Raw genomic sequence first — 19,929 nt, 5'->3', positions numbered from 1 at the left:
CATTTTTTATATTTCACAGAACTGATCAAAAGACAGAAATATGAACTGACAAAATAATACACGACATTTCAGAAAACGCTTTTAAAGATCTAAACTACAGGCTTAGCAGTTTTTATGCAGAATAAGACAGGAAATTTTGCTGTTTGTGGAGAAATGTTTTGCGAATTGCGGTTTTGATTCAATTGTGATTAATCTTGTAGTCCTAATTACATCCACATTTCACTTCTGTTTCCCTGATTGATGTTAAAAATACATTGTTCTATAAAAATGGTGATACTGTAAGCGTTTTCCCTACTGCCTGCCAAGTCAATGCAGAGAAAATCCACTAGAGGGCGCTGTGTACACATGTATTTGTATCTGAAACCCTCTCAACTCTCAATGATTCAGAAGTGAGGGCAGACAGAAATGAAAGTAGTTATCAATGACCTGGCAACATCCTCCTCAAACTAAAAGAAAAAGAAACAACTAAAAATGCAGTTGACAAAGTGATGTTGCTTTGTGAATAATGGGACTGATACTTGCTTTGTTTTGGAAAAAAAAAGGCAATGTTTTGCATTCTTCTTCCACCTTTCTTGCACTTACGTCAGTGTTTTCCTCTCTTCTGTCCTCAGTATCAACATGCTGAAGCTCCCAGAGTACCCCAGCCTGGACGTCCTGAGAGACCGTCTGCTGGTCGCTCTTCACTGCGGCAGCTATGGATACACCATGGCCTAAAAGTATAGTCCATAGCCTAAAAGTATATAGTATATAGCCCACACGACGGCCTAAAACTTCTCCATGGCCTAAAACTATAGTCCACACCATGGCCTAAAACTATAAACTACACCATTTCCTAATACTATAAACTACAGCATGGCCTAAAACTATAAACTACACCATGTCCTAAAACTATAGTGCACACCATGGCCTAAAACTATAGACTATACCATGCGTCTCCAACCTTTTTCCATCAGACAGCTCCCTTTACAAAACAAAATTAAGAGGGAGCTACACATTTTTGTGTTGCAAGAAATGTTGTTTATATAACAGCCATGGTAAGCCTTATGAGGTAAAGTTAAATACCTTTAAAAAAATGAACTATTATATGTATTAGTGCTCAAAATGAGACATCAAAATTAGATTTGCAAGGGTAATTAATCAAATTTTACTCATTCAGAACAATACGTATAATTTAGGAGAGCCACTGGAGGACTAAAACTATAGTGTACACCACGGCTTAAAACTATCGTCTACACCACAACCTAGAACTACATCACTGTCTAAAACTATACACTAAAACAATAGCAGGGGTCTCCAGCTTTGTTCCTGTGGTGAGCTACCTTTACAAAACGAAAATGCCAGAGAGCTACTCGTTTTAACGGTTGCAAGAAATTGAGAAAGAAATTAGAACAGTGAGATGCCTTTAAAACATAAACCAATGTCCATCTATTAGTGCACAAGTCGGCATCAAAATGACATATTTACAGTGGGAATTAATCACATTTTAGTTTTTAAGAACAACACATATAATTCAAAAAATCTCTTGGCGAGTGACTTGGAAAGGGGTGGAGAGCTACTAGTACCTCCTAAGCCGCTGGAGATCCTTGAACTATAGACCACACCACGGTCTAAAACTATAGTCTACACCAGGGGTCTCCAACTTTTTTCTTCTGGTGAGCAACCTTTACAAAACAAAAATGCCAGAGAGCTACTCATTTTAGAGGTCACAAGAAATGTGAGTAAATATAAGAGCCTTAGATGGGGTACAGTTTGATGCATTTTTGGAAACATTTACGCAGCTATTATCCATTTATTAATGCGCAAAGATATCCATCAGAATTAGACAGTAGTAATAGACATTTAATTAAATAAAATGTAGTTTTTCAGCACAGTACGTATAATTCAGAAATCCCTTGGCGAGTTACGTGGAAGGTGGTGGAGAGCTTCTGGTAGCTCCTGAGCTGCAGGTTGGAGACCCCTGATCTATAGATTACACCATGGCTTAAAACGATAATCTACATTATCGCCTAAAACTATAGCCTACACCCCTGCCTAAAACAGCAGGTTTACGATGAACACAGTGTAAAGTCATGATCCGAGGGAATCAAAAATTCTCACTAAATCCAAAAGTATCCATGGGTTTCAGAATCACAAGAAAAATTATAAAAAAATTAGGACAGTTGTCATAGCTATTAAAGAACACCTATTATGCAAAATCAACTTTTTAGAGATTTTAAGCATGTCTTGATTGTTTCCTCTTCTCATTCCCCCTCTCATAGTTGTATTTGGAGTAATTCACGCAACAGTAAATTTCCAACTGGGAAGTCAGCGGAATAGTTTCTGTGACTAAGGCCCCATTCACACTAATACGTACTCAAGTCGTTTTCGTTGTGGATGCAGTGTTCGTCCACACTAATCCGATGGAAAACAGCTCCAGAGATGGAACTATTTGGTGCCGCCAAGTCCCATGAACTCATCTGAGTACAGATCTGATCCTGCATTGTGTGCACGCCTGAAAATGCTGATGCACTGATGTAGATCTATGCACCGCAAAGTAATTCACCGCCAAAACACTAAGAGGCTAGAATATATGTCCATTCATATATATACGGTCTGTGTGTGACCTGCATACGTATAATCTCTGAAAAGTTTAACATGAACCATCTCCAACGCGATAGAAACACAGAACAGACTCACCATCAACAGAACACCCCTCTGTCACAGAAAGAACACTCATATTCCACCGAGTCATGTCCTTTAGTCCGACAGAAGCTGAACCGCATCAGCGCACAATAGCGAGCTGTTTTTTGAGCGCTTAGTTTATGCAGATGAGCCATGTAGTTTTAAGTTTTGTTTCTGTAAAATGTAAACAAATATGCTCAAAGCTGTGTGGATAGGGAAGGCTTGTGGACACAGAAACGACGTGTCTGGACGCAAATCATTTCCAATACAGTGATACAGTGATTCGTTTCAGTGTAAAGGTAGCCTAAGTCATTTTAGATAAATGAAAAATGTCCAAAATATAATGCAATGGTCAACGAGTGACATAGATTATAACTATATAGCAGACAGAAGCCCAATATGTCTTCTTTAACAATTTAAAACTCTGTCTTTTGAATGGCTGAGAGTCCTCAAAATTTTGCTGTTGATGTTAAAACAAGAAGCTGAAACCCATGAATAACACGTCTTCTTTAATATTCTACATTTAAAGGTGCACTGTGTAACTTTTCGGTTAGGCATTCGTCACCTTCTTGTTTCTTTCTGTATCATCGCTTTGCTTAGAATGTTCCGTAATATGACATGAAACAGATCTACCTTATATTTATCCAGTTACAGGTAGCTTAAAAATACCTAGAAAAACAGGGATTCTGACTGTGAGCGGGGTCGCCTCTCCCCAGATCTGACCTGTAACTTGGTCCGGTTTGGTCTCCATGAAGACAGAAAGGTTTAATGCCATACTGTGAAACATTCCAGACAAAGTAATAACATCTTCATGGAGAAAAAACATTTGACGGACCCTCCACCAGTTAAATAAAAGTTACACAATGTACTTTTAATTGCTAAAAACTCCACAGACCTGACCTGGGATAACTTGAGATTCCAGCCACCTCCATGGAGACAACCAGGCAGACACTCCATTAGAAAAGTTACGTAACACACCTTAAAGTCAATTCACAATCTTTCATTTTTGCACCATGGCCAAACATTAAACGCCAACCGACTCGACTGCTGTACTGCTTTTCCCGTAGAGACTCATTTTGTAGACTTTTGCTGGACTCAAAAGGAACTGAGCTGCTGGAGACAGTCGACAGTGGCTCCGCTGTCTATTTTTATAACACACGGACCTGATATTTTCCTGCTTAGATGTGTATATATACATGGACAGCATTTGAATCACTGAATGTTGTTTTGAAAGATGTTAAATAGTGGTAAAGATGTAAGGTTTCGTATTTGTCAAAGCACAAATCATGTCTGAAAAGGCCAGTGTCAGGAGATGTGTTTCGTGATCTAATCCGTTTTGAACATTTTAGTGGAATTATTTAAGGTCTTGTTTGAGTTTTATTGGCACACTCCACTCAGAGAGATCAGGAGTAGGGTGATCAGATGTTCCTATTTACCCGGGACAGTCCCAGTATTGAGCCCTGAGTCCCCTGTCCCAGCAGTTTTATCTAAAACCAGTGATTTGTCCCAGTTTTATACAAGTAATGTCCCAGGTGTCCCTATTTTGGACCAATTTAATCAAAACCAAGACTGAAGTAAGTCTAAAATAGGTCTACATAAGGTCTAAACTTGGACTAAAACAGGACTATCACAATTTTTTGAATAATCTGATTCCTGCCAACCATAAAGAGAACCATAAATTGTCATTTGTTTTGCCAAAATGCAGAAAACTGTGCCCATAATCCAAAAAAATATGGAGAGATAGAAGCACCTCAGATTATGACTGACACTAGAATACACAATGTTATGCACTTTTTTCACAATTTTATTTATACCAAACATCCCAACCCGGTGTGTCCCAGTTTTTGAAAATCTGGTCACCCTAATCAGAATTCTAACTAGTATTGTTTTGATATCATTTTTGGGGGATCCGATACCGATACTTGGCCTTAGTGCACTCTCCGAAAAGATACCAGTAATAGTAGACAAGACTAGTCAATTTTTTTACTTTACAAGAGCAAAAAATAACTACTAAAAGGCTATCTCTAAAGAAAATGCAAAAGAATGTGATTTTGAGGGCTTAAGTATTAGAGTCATATATGTACCGTATTTTTCGGACTATGAGGTGCACTTAAAATCCTTTTAATTTTCTAAAAAATCAACGGTGCGCCTTATATATTAATTCTGGTTGTGCTTAATGACCTTGAACCGATTTTATGTGGTACACGGCACTCAAAAATCTGTCAAAATGTTTTAGTACGACTTTGGTAAGCTATGAAGCCGCACCGCTTGATGGAGTGTCGGAGCATTATGGTTACTGTAGTCAGGAGCCACGCAGAGTCCGACAGAAGCTGAACCACATCAGTGCACAAGGAGCGAGCAGTTTTTTCAGCGCTTATAGTTTATGCAAATTTGCCATGTGGTCTTAAGTTTCGTCTCTGTAAATCATAAACAAATGTGTGCAAAGCTGCATTAAACACATTATTACTCAATGTATATTTGAGACGTCCTCGTAGGAAATAAAAAAATAAACTTAAATTATCCTCCCACATTCACACTCATAAAACACATTCACCAAGACAGGGAGGCAACGCCAGGCGAATTACGATTTCCGCCAATGGATCATGGACACCTCGGTTAAAGGATCAGTCTCAAGTGTCGTCCGTTTGTTTCGCTTAATACTCCTTATAATCCGGTGCACATTATGTATGAAAACAGACGAGAGAATTCAGCATTATTGATATGGCACCTTATAATCCGGTGCGCTTTATAGTCTGAAAAATATGGTATGTATGATTTAAGCACTTTTATTTTTCTAGTTCATCATTTTGGGCCACAGAGCAAATAAAAACAACAGTGAGGCTTGTAAAAAGATGCTCATCCTCGCTGCGGTTGGGCTGCTGTCTCCATAGTTATTTTACTAAATTCAGCGTCTACACCAAACTCTAAAAAAAGGTATCACAGAGGAAAAACAAATGTCTTTTTTTGTTTTTATTAGAGTGTTTTGAGTGTCCACAGAGCTTCCAGAGTCTGTGTTTAACCTGCTCTGAGCGTCCTCATTCACAAAAATACACAGCGGTATCGGATCGGTGATTTGGTCTGAATACGATACGATACCTGAAAAATGTGTGGTATCGGAGCTTTTGCCTATACCAGTATCGGTATCGGAACAACCACAACCTTCATAAAAAGAGAGGAGGAGTGGCCTCACATCTACTGAAGCAATGCACCTTTTACACATTATCACTCTATGAAATTATCCATGTATTTTCTATGTCAAGGAGTAATCGTTTAGTATTAAGACTTTTGCTTAAATATTACGATTCTGAAGCAACTTTTTGATATGAATAAATAAGTTGGTTAAATCATATTACAATTTGATTAGAAATGTATTGGTAATGTACAGTTGTCACGTTCTGTTGTTTATGTTAATGTTTATTTTTTAGTCCTTTTCCTGCCTGTTTTGCTCTTGCCAAAATATTTCAAGATGCCAATTATTTTGTTTGCCAAAATTTAAAGGGCCAGTTCCCAAATTTGAACCATGAGTGAAAAGATGTTAGCCCCATCGTCTTGTATAATCCCGTCTGAGTCTGATGTTGAACCATGATGGAGAAACAGCCGTCTAGATTAGTCCCAAGCACTTGTTTTGTCATGGTTTTCATCCAACTAAATGTGTTTTAGATGTAAAAGGTGGAATTATTCAGTGTCATATTTTATAGGGCTGCAACAAACCAATATTAGAGTAGAGTTGGCCAGACTAATGATTATTTCTATTGTGGATTATTGAGACTTTTTAAATACATGTTCAATCACTTTAAGTATTGAAATATGCTATAAGGAAGAGGAAGAGAGGAGGAGAAAGGGGAGTAGGAGAGAAGGAGAGAGAGGAGAAGAGAAGAGAAGAGGAGAGACAGGGGAGAGGAGGAGAGACAGGAGAGGGAGAGACAGAAGAGAAGAGGAGAGGGGGAGAGACAGAGGAACGGAGGAGAGACAGGGGAGAGGAGGAGAGACGGAAGAGGAGAGAAGGAGAAATGGAGGAATGGAGGAGAGACAGAGGAGAGGAGAAAAGAGAGGACAGGGGGAGTGACAGAGGAATGGAGGAGAGATAGAGGGGAGGGAGAGAGACGGAGGAGAAGAGAAAAGGAGATACAGGAGAGAGGTGGAGAGACAGAGGAGAGACCGAAGAGGAGGAGTGACAGGAGAGGGAGAGAAGAGACAGGAACAGAGGAGAGACAGAGGAGAGACAGGAGAGGAGAGGGGGAAAGAGGGAGAGACAGGAGCAGAAGAGAAACAGGAGAGGTGGTGAGACGATGAGACAGACAGAGGGTTATATTTACAAACTGACAAAAAATCTAATTGTTCCTTCTATTTTGACATTGTGCAGTAATAATGCCACTGCTTTTGCCTTTAAGTGTCTTATCATGTATTTAAAAGTCTCTGCTCCACGTAATGATTAAAATTACACACACAATATCACAGATTAAGTGTTGCAGCCCTAGTAGCTGCTTTTATAATACACAGTAAAGAGCCAAAGATATTGTTCTGAACACGAAATAAAAATTTAATACAGGCTTTTTAAAATGCACAATGGATTTTGTTGCTATTCCCCCAAATAAGTATTAAGTAACCATATATTTATTTAAGTTTCAAATCACATATTGTATGGAAGCCCTGAGTGGCAAAAAAAAAAACCCTCTGTACCTGATTTTTTAGTGGTCCAAAGTTATTCCTCACTTATCTTATGTATTCCAAACATCCTAATTATTCACCACAATGAGTTTATAAGCACTTTTCACATCTTTCGACTGAAAATAAACCGTGTTATTATTACATGCAGACAGTACACAGCAGATTTATTATAATACGCTTATATAATACATCTGCACTTGGGCAAGACACATTTTACGCTAATATACTGGGAAACAAAATCCGGTATAGAGCCTTTAATTCAACTGTATATTTATTTTCAAAGTGGCTGTAGTGGCTGAATAAACAATAGTTGCTTTGTGCCGTGCCAAGTCGGAGCTTTTAGTGGCAATGGTCCAAACTCAGCATTTTTCTACCTCCAGAGCAACATCCATAATTTATAGAATAATTTATGTAATGCCGACAACAGCTTAGAGGCATTCAGTAGTGATGGGCAGATCTGATCCAAAATGTCAATCTTTTCTACAGTGATGGAAAGACAAAAGTTTACAGGTTCTATATTATGGAAAAGTAACTCTTGTGAGCTTTAAATGACATTATAATGTAGTTACCTCCTCAAAAATGTACCTGGAGTTGTTTTTATTTTATTTAGACATGTTTGAGTAATCTTTTTGTTGGTCTGTTTACATCTTCCAAAGCTCAAAATGCTCTGTTGTAGTTTTTGTTTTAACGTTAACAGCTGCTTTTTTGCCTTTTGTTTAGTAAAGATTGGCAATCCCAGAGCTAAAATTATCAGCCTAACTAATAATGCGGGAATTAGGGTTGGGCGGTATCCAAATTTTGATACTGTTAAACCTTCTTAAGATTTTACCGGAGTATACGTTATTTCCATATTACCAAAATGTTTTAGTACAACGGGCTGTGCGTATGACCTGCAGACTTATAATCTCTGAAAAGTTTCACGTGAACCATTTCCAACGCGATAGAAACACAGAACAGACTCACCATCAGCAGAACACCCCTTTGTCACAGAAAGAACACTCATATTCCACTGAGTCATGTCCTTTAGTCCGACAAAAGCTTTACCGCATCAGCGCACAAGGAAAGAGCTGTTTTTATCAGCACTTTATAGTTTATGCAAATGAGCCATGTGGTTTTAACTTTCCTTTTTGTAAAACGTAATCAATTGTGGCCTGAAACCAAAAATGCTGCCAAATTGTAGAAGTACTAGTATTTTTTGGTGGAGATCAACTCCGTTTACGGCCGGATTTGCCGTCTTATCTTGGTCTCCCTCAGGAGCGTCACGTGACAACGGAACGAAACTAGTCGAACGTCATCTCCCCGCGCAGTTAAAAGAAACATTATAGACACTATTAGTTTTAAATCGTGATAGAATTAAATTGAAAATACAACCACACATTCAAACAAATTTAGGTATCAGTAAATTACAATATTATATTAGGTCCTTATGTGCTGCAGATTTTTTAAATGACGGTAATGAAACTACATTACTACTTTTTGATACTGCAGGATACCGTAACACCGTATTACTGCCAAACCCTAGTGTGAATGAAACAAAACACAACTCCAGGTCTGTTTTTGACGAGGAAACAACATTATAACATAGATCAGGGCCCTTTAAATCAGTTGTGTTCACGTTGTAAGATCTGAAGATGCCATTTTCTCAGATGCAAGAGAAAGGCTTATATAACACTATGGGAGATTTACAGATTTTGAAGGAAATATCCAAAATGCAATTCCACAAATGTTTAACTTTATTGTTATTTGTTAGGGATTGGGTTCACAAACTTGCAATATTAATTTCAAGTCCTTTGGTTTTGACTAATGGCACCAAGCTAATGTGAAAAAAAATCACTTTTGTTTATTTATGCTGACAGAGAAGATGTTGAACTTTGTGTCAGTTTTTGTTTCACGTGGATAGGCTCAGTAATCCCAGAGATATGAACCATAAACCAGGTCAACAAATCCCCAATCTTAGAGTTCTGACCGATCTCCAGCTCTGTTAAAACTACAGGGATTCTAATGTGATGCGATTATTGTATCTATACCAAAATATCCACCTTTTCATTTCATTTTCACATAATTATCTTGAACAAATTTAACTCTAAACTCTTGGTATTCTTGACATATATTTGTACTGTCTGTGTTTGTCTTTACTTGTTTGACTCTTGGCTTCTGAAAATGCTGAAAATGTTTGTAACTGAATGTACCACATGAATTCCTGTTATGTTTACAGCAGACTAAAGGGACTGTACCTGTCACTGATATAATGTCAGTATTGTTTTGTAAACAGAATAAAAGGGATTGTTTGTATATGAGTGTTTATGTATTTTATCATGAAAAATCTACTGTATGTACTTTTACATCAGGATTTCATCAAATAAATTTTATTTGACAATTTTGCTTATGGATTTAATGTTGTAACCTTTTCAGTAGTTGGATTTTTTTTCTATTAAAACAGGTCAATTATCTCATTGACTTTGCAAAAATACACATTGTGCTTTGTTATTATCGTATTTTTCGGACTATAAGTCGCACTTTTTTCCGTGGTTTGGGTGTTTCCTGCGACTTATACTCCGGTGCGACTTATATGTTATAATTTTCAGACTGACTGATTCAGAAAGGCCAGCTATGCAAAAGAGGAAGCGGCGCTCCATTTACATCATGGACCTATGGTTTATCTCTGGAGGTTGTGCAGAAGTGACACCAAGGATGAAGAATTCAATGGATTTAGTGATTTGGAGTGAGATCGTGAGTTTGGTAAATTTATGTTCTGTTGTTTATGGTATAATTATCTGAATAACTGTTAATATGTTATGTTAACATATTAACACCTATTCAGTCTGTTGTTCTCTGTTCTGTTGTTATTACTATAACTTGCATTTCAAGATAAAATGTCGGTTCCTGGTCTCTGATTTTATAAAATACATTTCACCAAAAAGTGTGACTTATAGTCCGGTGTGGCTTATATATGTTTTTTTCTTCTTCATTGCTCATTTTTTGGCTGGTGCGACTTATAGTCTGGAACGCCGGTAGGTTCTTTTTTCGGACCAAGAGTTTGTTTTTCATACCTGACAGTTCCGACTGCTCACTAGCAGTAGGAAGACAGCGCTGAAACCTGTTTAAATCAGCTGACCAGACGCGTCACAGAAACATCACATGACTCTGAGGAAGACCGCAGGGAGCAGTCCAAACTGTCAGGTATGAAAACAAACTCTTGGTCTGAAAAAAGAACCTAATAACATAAATTATCGGATGACCAAATGAACCTCATTGGACTATTACACAATGTGCTGTTGAGTTTGCATGTTCTGTCTGTGTCTGGATGGGTTTCCTTTGGGCACTTCAGTTTTTCTCATCAGCTCAAAACATGCACAAAAGATCAAATCCTTCAGCCATGGTAGTCCTGACCAAGACCAATAAAGTAAACTTTAATTTACCTCATTGGCTAATTCACCTGTCAGTCACGCCCATCTGGACTCTTATAGATGTAACCTGGACCAGACTCACATCTTCTTTACAGACATGTGTTGGAGAAGTGTGTATTCTAGAGCCCGGGTAAACGCTGGGTTAAGCAGGAATGTGACGGTGTAAAATGTTCATCTGCACCAGTGAGTAAACAGTGCATCCTTTCTCTAAGTGCTTTGAAAACAGTTTTCCAGAAGAGTTTGTCGTAGATCAAATGAAGAATTCTAATTTAATCTAGTCCATATCAGAGTCCTGCACCGGGTCAGGTGTCCGCAAATAGTAGAAACAGGTGGGTTTTCACGTTCTGTAATTTTACAGGTGGATATGTGGGGGGCAGTGATTATACACAGGCAGGTCAAGACTAAAACAGGACTAATCTTGACTTGAGAGAGAGAGAAAGAGAGGGAGAACCCTGAGCATGTGGAGCAGGGTGTCTGCAAAGTGCAATTAGGTGACGGCTGCATGTTGCCTCGTGCGGTGGGGAGCTCTGCACCGGTCCTTTTGCCCGCAGTCACCTGATGGACTATGCAGACGCAACTCCGGACCTGTCCTGACAGTCAGTCCTGGTTCAGTACTGATTTAATCCTGTTTTAGTTTTGTTTTAGTCCTAGTTCAGTCCTGGTTTAGTCCTCCTGGTTTAGTCCTGGGATCAGTCTTCGGTTAGTCCTGGGCTAGTCCTGGGTTACTCCTGGTTCAGTCCTGGTTCAGTCTGTGGCGTGTGCGGTGCAAAAGTCCGGATGTTTGTTGATGTTTCTTCTGTTCAACAAATAAGTTGCGCCTGTGAAGTGATGATGTATTTTTGACAGCCGAGTCATGTCTGTGAATTCATATTCGTACTAAAGAAAACATAACTGTTTTATTTCATTTCATGATTGTAATTCTTGATGTCTTAACTTTTCAATTTGTATTCTGATGGATAAAATACACACAACACATTTTATGTTCGACTGGACTCATTCAAGAGTTTATGAATATTTATTTTATCCTCAACTACAGCCACATATGCACAGTTTTCCCAAATATGCATGGATTTCTATCTTATGCACACAAATATTTCTCTAGTCCATATTCACCTTCCAGAAGTTGCTGTGGGTGATTCCGTCATCATGGGTTTGTTTTATTTTACACGGAACTGTACAAATAAGCTCTATACAGTCTACTGTGTTGTTGACTTGCTGGTGTACATTAACCCTGAACATTTTCCACAAACCAACCTACTTTATATCATATTTTAGCTGTGAAACTTTTCTGAAATTCTCCACTGAAATCAACAAATTTCCTGCTTAAGAAGTGCCACTAAAAACGGAGCAGTTTAGTTGAATTTCGAGGCAGAATCAGTCAATAAAGTTCATTTGCTGTTGAGATCGGCAGCAAAAATCACACAACCAGAAATCAAGACTTCAAATAGATGTGATTGACGGGCGGATTAGCCAATTAAGAGAAACAGAGGGCTCATCCGTATTAGTTAATTGCCACGAGCGCCGGCATTTGTCAGAAATAAAAGCGGATGGAATAAAGTGAATAGGAAATGGTTTTAAATTTAAATCTGCATTGTTAAAAAAAAGTGTTTTGGACTTTGATGATAGAGAATTATAATTTTAAAACGGCTGAATTTTCCTCTAAATTTCTCTTTTCCCCAGCTGAATCTGACATCCCATTATTCTAGTATTTCTGACCTCTTTTGTGTTTTAAATCGGTTCTTGGAGCAGGCCGCTGACAACTTGATTAGCCTCTTTATGTAAATGGGCCTGTTAGCGTAGCCGTTTAGTGTAGCCGCAGTAGCCTTGACACTTTTGTTGTTTTTTTCGTGATGGATCAGAGAGGGAACTCGCCGGGTGGACTCAGGTCAAGCTCTCCCACTGGTCCCGGAAATATTGCTTTGTAAAATGTAAATTCATGTGACAGAGTTGAAAAATGTCCGTAATTTGCAACAGTGAAATTGTGGAACACTTTGCACGCTTTTACAACAATTTTCGGCTTGTCAGAGTTATTCAAATTAGGATTTTCTTTTATTTATTTTGTCGACTTTTCAGCATTTGACCCATCTATGAATGAGTGCAACCTGTCAGCAATACATCATTTGGTGTTATAACAGAGGACTTTATATTATTTCTTATTCATGTACTTCTGGCTGCATTTGGGGGCGATGATTTAAAGCAGAACTGTTCAGCAAAATCGACTTTTCAGCTTCATTTGCCCTCTCAAAGTCGTATTTGGAGTGATTGGAGCCTGTTTGAGCAATCTTTAAAGGGCCAGTATTGTACTAGTATAGGGTGACCTGATGTCCCTATTTACCCGGGACAGTTCCAATTTTGAGCCTTGTGTCCCCTGTCCCATCAGATTGATACAAAATTTATACAAGAAATGGCCCAGATGTTACTATTTGTGCCTAATCTGATCCCTGCCAACAGTAAAGAGAGGCCTACATTGTCATTTGTTTAGGTAAAATACAGAAAAGGCGCTTAAAAATGACCAAAACACAAATAACATGTGACTCTGCTGACACATGTAAGTTGTAAATGGGTCGAGGCAGAACAATTTTCCATAATAATGCACTTGATTCACAATTGTATTATTACCAACCACCACAAACCAGGGGTGTTGAAGTTTTTCATTTTGAAAATCTGGTCACACTGCGCCAGAGTCCTGCACTGGGTCAGGTAACCTTGGAAACCTTTGGAAACAAGTGTCATTTTCTGGTCTTTTCCTGGAACGATGGACCAGGCTGAGAGATTTTAGTGTATTTTTTACATAAAACCATCAGCAGAGGTGACTGCACTCCTGGTGTAGTCCTGGTTTTGTCCTGGTGTAGTCCTGGTGTAGTAGATTGGCTCTGTGGTTGCGTCATGTCAATATTTATAATCCACTAATGACACGGTGTAGGTTCAGTCCTGGTTCAGTCCTGGTTTAGTTCTGGACTGTTGAACTAGCGGACTAATGGGCTGTTATCGGATCCGGGCGGGTGTGGGTTTAACTTTGATATAAGCGCAGGTTAACGGGCGGGTGTGGGTCTCCAAAAATTGACCCGTGCAGGATTCTGTCATGCTCTAGTATCTAATTTATATTAATTAAATTCAGTTAAATTCAAGTTTATTTATATAGCATATTTAAAACAACTTCAGCTGACCAAAGTGCTTCACATATAAATCCACAAAATAAAAGGAACAGTTACAAATACATATATACAGATAACATGTGAAAACTACAATAAAATAAAAATACAGTAAAATAAGAAAATGTTTCCTCATCACAAACAGACCTGGAGTTGTGTTTTGTTTCATTCCACCATGTTTTAAACACAAATCCTGCATGTTTAGGCTGAGTTTTTCTCTCAAAGTAAAAACTCTCTTCTACCTCATGATGTCATGTGCTCATACAGGAAGTGCTCCACCTTCACTTGAATTTGTTGCAGAATTTCAGCTCTGGAAATGTCTAAATGTCCAAAATCTCTACTGAACTAAAGGTAAAAGGAGCTGTTAACATGAAAACTACCATTTCATGACATCACAAGGTGGAACAGAGCATTTTGAGCTTTGAAGACGTTGACAGACTGATAATACATGTGTGAATGAAACAAAACACAACTTTGTTTTTGAGGGGGTAACAGCATTATAACATATTTTACAGCTCACAGAAGTTAATTTTGCATAATATAGAACTTTAAATCACTTATTTTCAAGACGCCATTTTGCCGATCAACCCTTGTTTTCACCCTGCCTGCACACGCCTGCTGCTCTGTGCTTAGTCCCTTTTCCAATTTTATTTTCTTAATCTGCGATACATGCTGGATTCTACAGCGTTGAATAAAATGACCTGTTTCCCCTTCTCCGTTTGCCCCTGATGCCCTGGAGCAGACCCCATCAGCCCAGAGCCAGAGTCCGGACCCTGATCCAGATCTAGACCAGGTTTAGTTCCGGTCCATCTGATCCAGTTGTCAGAAGGAGAGACGAGCTGTGCAGCCAAGATAAGCAGGTACAGGTAAATCTATACAGTAAATGAAATCCCATGTGTGAATGACATGTGGTCTACAGCGGCGGGGGAGCCTGGGGGACAGTGCTCAGGGAGGACAAGAACTCGTTTTAGGATTCAATTATGGCTCCAGTTTGGCATTGGACACACAAAGAAGCATGTCGTCCCCGTTTTAGTCGACAACTTTCTGGAATCCTGTGTGTTTTACTTTAAGGTGCACCGAGTAACTTTTCCGGTGGAGGATTCGTCAAACGTCAAACGCTTTTCTTTATGGAGATGGAGGTTATTGCTTTGTCTGGAATGTTTCACAGTATGGCATTCAACCTTTCTATCTTCATATAGACCAAACCGGATCGAGTTACAGGTCAGATCTGTGGAGAGGCGACCCTGCTCACACTCAGAATGTCTATTTTTCTAAGCGTTTTTGAGTAATTAAACCACCTATAAGTCGTGACTTGGACTCGAGTCAGACTTGATTCACTATTTTTAGGACTTGAGACTTGACTTGATGAAATGGACTAAGACTTGGGACTCAACTTGGTCTTGAAGGTCAGTGATTTGGGACTTCACTCGGACTTGAGGCCTCTGATTTGAGAAGCACTTTTAAACTATAATGATTCACACTAAGATCTTGTCAAGACATTTAAAAAGGAAATATTAACTAAATTAATTTCTACAACTCTTGTACACTCTATAAATAGTTACATATAAATATACCAGGATTTTTTAAGTACAATTTATCTTAAAAGTCAAATAAATTGCAAAAATCTAAGATATAATTTGGTTCTGGGCCAGTGACTCGAGACTCGACTTGGACTTGCCTGTATTTGACTTGGGACTTGACTGAGGTCAAAGACTTGAGACTTGCAAAACAACGACTTGGTCCCACCTCTGGGCAGAGCTGCTTAAAGTCATACTGTGGAACATTCCAGCCAGAGCAGTTATGTAGCCAAGGAAACAAGCAGGTGACGGACCCCCAACCAAAGCATAAAGTAAGTAAAGTTCAGATACAGGGGCAAAAAAATGACTCAGGTAAAACTAAAAGTATCACATGAAAAAATCTATTTAAGTAAAACTATTGAAGTACCTATTTAAAACTTACGAGTAAGAAGTATTTAGCAGAGACTTTTAGAACAATAAAAAAATAAATTGTAGGGATTTTGATAAAGAATTCAGCTGATTTTAAGAAATTGAACTGATTTCTTCTTTTTCTTCTGTTTTTGTGTGGGTTTGCTCAAAGTTGGGACGTTAACTCAAATTGTTCAGAGACAGGATCACTCAGTCAACAATAAAATGTCCTCATTAATGTTCAATAATGGTTAAATCCACCTTTATTTTGTGATTTATGAATTAATCTATTGACTTGGGTCGCGAAGGTTTGTGACTTTTAAAATATGGGCCTCCACAAAAAAAGTTTGGGAAACACTGCACTAGGGGAATCTCAACCTGAAAAATGCTCTTTCAAGTATTGTACTTTTACTTTTGTACTTTCTTCTCTTCCATCGCTGTTGTTTAGTCTTCTTTTGCAAAGTGATTAAGTGATTTAATTTCAATTTTAAACGTTAAAAAGTTATAGAATTGCGTGTGTGTAATAATCCCTCAGTCGTCCACGAAGGTTCTACAGCAAAAGAACATTGAACACTTTTTGCCACTCACAGAGATAGCTTCTTCAGTTCTGACACGATACCAGCAATTTACCGTTCACACCTTAGGATGGTTCAATGGACATGGCTGTCATTACATTACATCACATCAGACCTGGTCATTTCAGCGACGCCTGTGAAACGAAGGAGCTCACACGGTTCTCTCTCACCTCAGCAACGCTCATTGATTCTGTTGAAGTTTCAATCCCCTGTGGTATTTTTTTCCTTTCTTTTTTCAAGGTAAGTGGTCACATTTTTTGTTTTGGATACACGCATGTCCCTGATTGGCTAATCCACCTATCAGTCATGTTGATCTGAACTTAAGTTTCTTTTTTCCTCCAGTACTTTACTTAAAAGGCCCATATGCTATTTTCTGAGCTATATTATGATTTTTCCTCATCCTTCTAGAGTTGTGTTTTGTTTTAATCTCACATATTTAACATACGAACCCTGCAGATTTAGGGTCTGTTTACATGAGAACACTTGTAGGTAAAGCCAACTAAATATTTTATCTGAAGTGCCGTTCATTTAGACGGTGATGCCGATTTTGGGGCTTAAAAATGCAAAAATCTGAAACCACCCTCCAGAGTGGAAAAGTTGAATACGCTCCACCATAGCGTTTCTGTCTACACTGCCCAAGACGCAAAACTCTGGTCAGATCTGCTCACGTACACGTGTACGTCACATACATACAGATGTGACGAAAAATAATATTTTAATTAAATTCAGACGGATGGCGGTTTAACTACTCAAATAAAAAACTTGGAGCAACTCGGAGGAGACAGAGCGGATGGCGGGCAGGTGCAGGTTTGAAAATTTGTCAAAAACCGTGGGTGCACATGTATAGCGGACGGACGATGAGTTTTGTGATGCAGTTGTAGATGAAAAAATATCTCATCCGCACATCTCTAAACTACATCACAAGGTGGAACAGAGCATTTTGAGCTTTGGAGATGAACACTAATAATCAAAGTTTGCTCAAACGATTGTGAATGAAACAAAACGCAACTCCAGGTCTGTTTTTGATGATTATAACACAACTTAAAGCTCAATAGAATCAATTTTGTGTAATATAGGATCATTAAGTACATTATATGCTGGATCACAGACAAAAAAAATCAAGAATATTAATACTTAGATTCGACTTTATTGATCCACAAGGGCAATTACTAGGACACAGTAGCTCACACATGATAATATAATATAATAACAAAGAGTAAAAATATAAATGGTAATAATAATTCTAAATAAGTAGCAAAAAAGAGCAAGAGACAGGTGTCAAATAAGAGATAATTATATAAATGTAAATGTACAAGTCAAAATAAAATAGAAAAATAAGTAATAAAATGTTAAATCACAGTTTTATTCAAGAGGTCATAGGAAGACAGTGCAACAATGATGAAATAAATCACAATTATTACAAAATTTACTCCAGTTTAGTTCTTATGTAGACATGGTTTAGTCCTGGTCTAGTCCTGGTTTCGTTCACTTTGTTGTGTTGTGTGAGTCTCTTTTGGTGCTGTTATAAACTCGTGCATTTAGCTTGAGATAATGATGCCTTTTTGAACATTTTTCCCAGCTTTGGTCGGAGATCGAAGGCATCGCGCTGAAGCCCCCGGGGTCAGAGGTCAGGAGGAGCATTTGACTGGACATGAGCCAGCTGCACAGCCCTCTGCTCCGGGAGAAAAACATGTGAATCTGGAGGAGGATCTGAAGAACACACGATCGATAGTGCAGCGGTCGTGTGCTCAGTCTCCAGACGCCATCTTTGTAAAACACTGTAAAACACACGGCCAAAGCACATGAGATACAAGACTAGGATTTTTACAGATTTAAAGTTAAGATATTCGAATGTCCACACTATTCTCTATGTAGGGCACTATCTAGGGGTCACACCATTTTCAGGGGTGTCTGAATGTCCAGTTGGTAAAAAAGTAATGTTCTCAAAATTTCTCACAATGTACCTGGAAAGTAGTGTTGGGAGTAACGCATTATAAAAGTAACAAATTACTGTAATACATAGCTTTTTATTGTAACGCAGGAATGTGGCATTACAGGGGAAAAAAAAATGTGAGTAACCCGCATTACAAAGCATATTTAACCTGGATTGAAGTGGTGGGTTTTTCATTTTTCTTCATGCAAATTTGCTAAAATCACCGCGATTGAAACGCTGGAGATGCGCCCGTGTAGACTGTCAGGTGACCGCGGGTGAAAGGACTGGCCCAGAACTCCACTCTCCACGGGGCGAAACGCAGCTGATGCCCGATTGTGCCACAGACAGGGTGTCTGCAAGTTCTAGTCCAAGATTAGTCTTGGTTTGGTCCTGGTTTAGTCCTGGTTTAGACCTGGTTTAGACCTGGTTTAGTTTTGGTTTAGACCTAGTTTAATCCTGGTTTAGTCCTCGATTCAGTCCTGGTTTAGACCTAATTTTGTCCTGGTTCAGTCCTGGTTCAGCTCTGATTTAGTCCTGGTTCAGTTCTGTTTTAGTCCTGTTTTAGTCCTGGTTCAGTCTGGGTTCAGCTCTGGTTCAGTTTTGGTTTAGTCCTGGTGTAATGCAATAGTAATGTAATGTCTTACATTTTAAATGCAGCAATATTGTAATGTAACAAATTACTTTGAAATGATCGTAACAAGTAATAAATAACACATTACAGTTTTAAAGTAACTTGCCCAACAGTGTTGAAAAGTAGTGGACCACAATTCACTGCGAGAGTTGGGAAAACAACGGCGTACAGCGACAGGTTTAACTGGACACAACCCAACTGAATGAAGCAGATAAAAGCGCTGGTTTATGGCTTTGTAGATCCTGATTCTGAATAAGACACTCTTAAATAAACAGTTCTGGTGTAAAGGTGCAAGAGTTAGCTGCTTATCTTAACTCCAGTTGTTAAAAACGTGATTTCAAACAAAAAGCAAATAATCAGTCCGTTTACGTGAAATCCAGTGTGACAAAAACTTGTATGATTATTATTAGTCCATAAACACTCATGTGCCAGTCTAATCTGATCAACGGTGTAGGTTTGCATAGGGACGGTGGGGACATGTCACAACCAGTATTTGGGGAAGACAAAATAGTCCCTACCAATATTTGCGAGGTTAGCGAGTTCATTAATATTTGGGGGATCGCTGTATTCAGGACAAAGCAAAAGATGTTCATTTTGTCTTCTTATATACTTTAACTTCTTGGGTTCTTTTTAAAGACAATGCAGTAAAGTGTGTTTACCTTGTTGACATGTTTCGACTGCTAGCTGCAAGCCATCTTCAGAACTGTCACCGGTGTTGGTGGTGACGTGTCGTATATCAGCTGTTGTTACTTCCTGTAGGCGTGGTCAACCTGATGGACCTGGCAGGTCGCTCAGACTGACCACGCCTCCCGTCGCCCGGTGTTCTCTATAGGAGGGTGTCCCAGGTGTGTGAAAGGAGGAACGCGCCGTCATCACGGTGAATGCTGTCCGTGCCTCGTTTCCTGATTTCAATGGCCTCCTTGATCCAGCGTTTGAACTTGTTGTTTTCCGATCCAATGACCCGAGCCCCGTCCCAA

The 19,929-nt window shown here is 38.8% G+C and overlaps 1 protein-coding gene across 2 annotated transcripts in view; it reads left to right on the top strand.

Moving 5' to 3' along the window:
- Window positions 1-6,594, top strand: part of hace1 (HECT domain and ankyrin repeat containing E3 ubiquitin protein ligase 1) — a 51,528-nt gene extending 44,934 nt beyond the window's left edge. The window contains exon 25 of one of the 2 annotated variants that reach the window (XM_020923641.2): window positions 612-6,594. In XM_020923641.2, the coding sequence (XP_020779300.1) occupies window positions 612-714 (103 nt within the window). In that variant the 3' untranslated portion in view covers window positions 715-6,594. The remainder of the gene's footprint in view (window positions 1-611) is intronic. The other variant, XM_020923642.2, reaches the window with a different exon arrangement.
- Window positions 6,595-19,929: the final 13,335 nt, after the last annotated feature.

Source organism: Boleophthalmus pectinirostris, unplaced genomic scaffold (assembly GCF_026225935.1).
Source record: "Boleophthalmus pectinirostris isolate CB_2022bp ecotype Guang Dong unplaced genomic scaffold, ASM2622593v1 HiC_scaffold_6, whole genome shotgun sequence".
Lineage (NCBI taxonomy): Eukaryota > Metazoa > Chordata > Actinopteri > Gobiiformes > Gobiidae > Boleophthalmus > Boleophthalmus pectinirostris.
The sequence above is the reverse complement of the archived record's forward strand: the minus strand, read 5'-3'. Positions and strand labels throughout refer to the sequence as shown.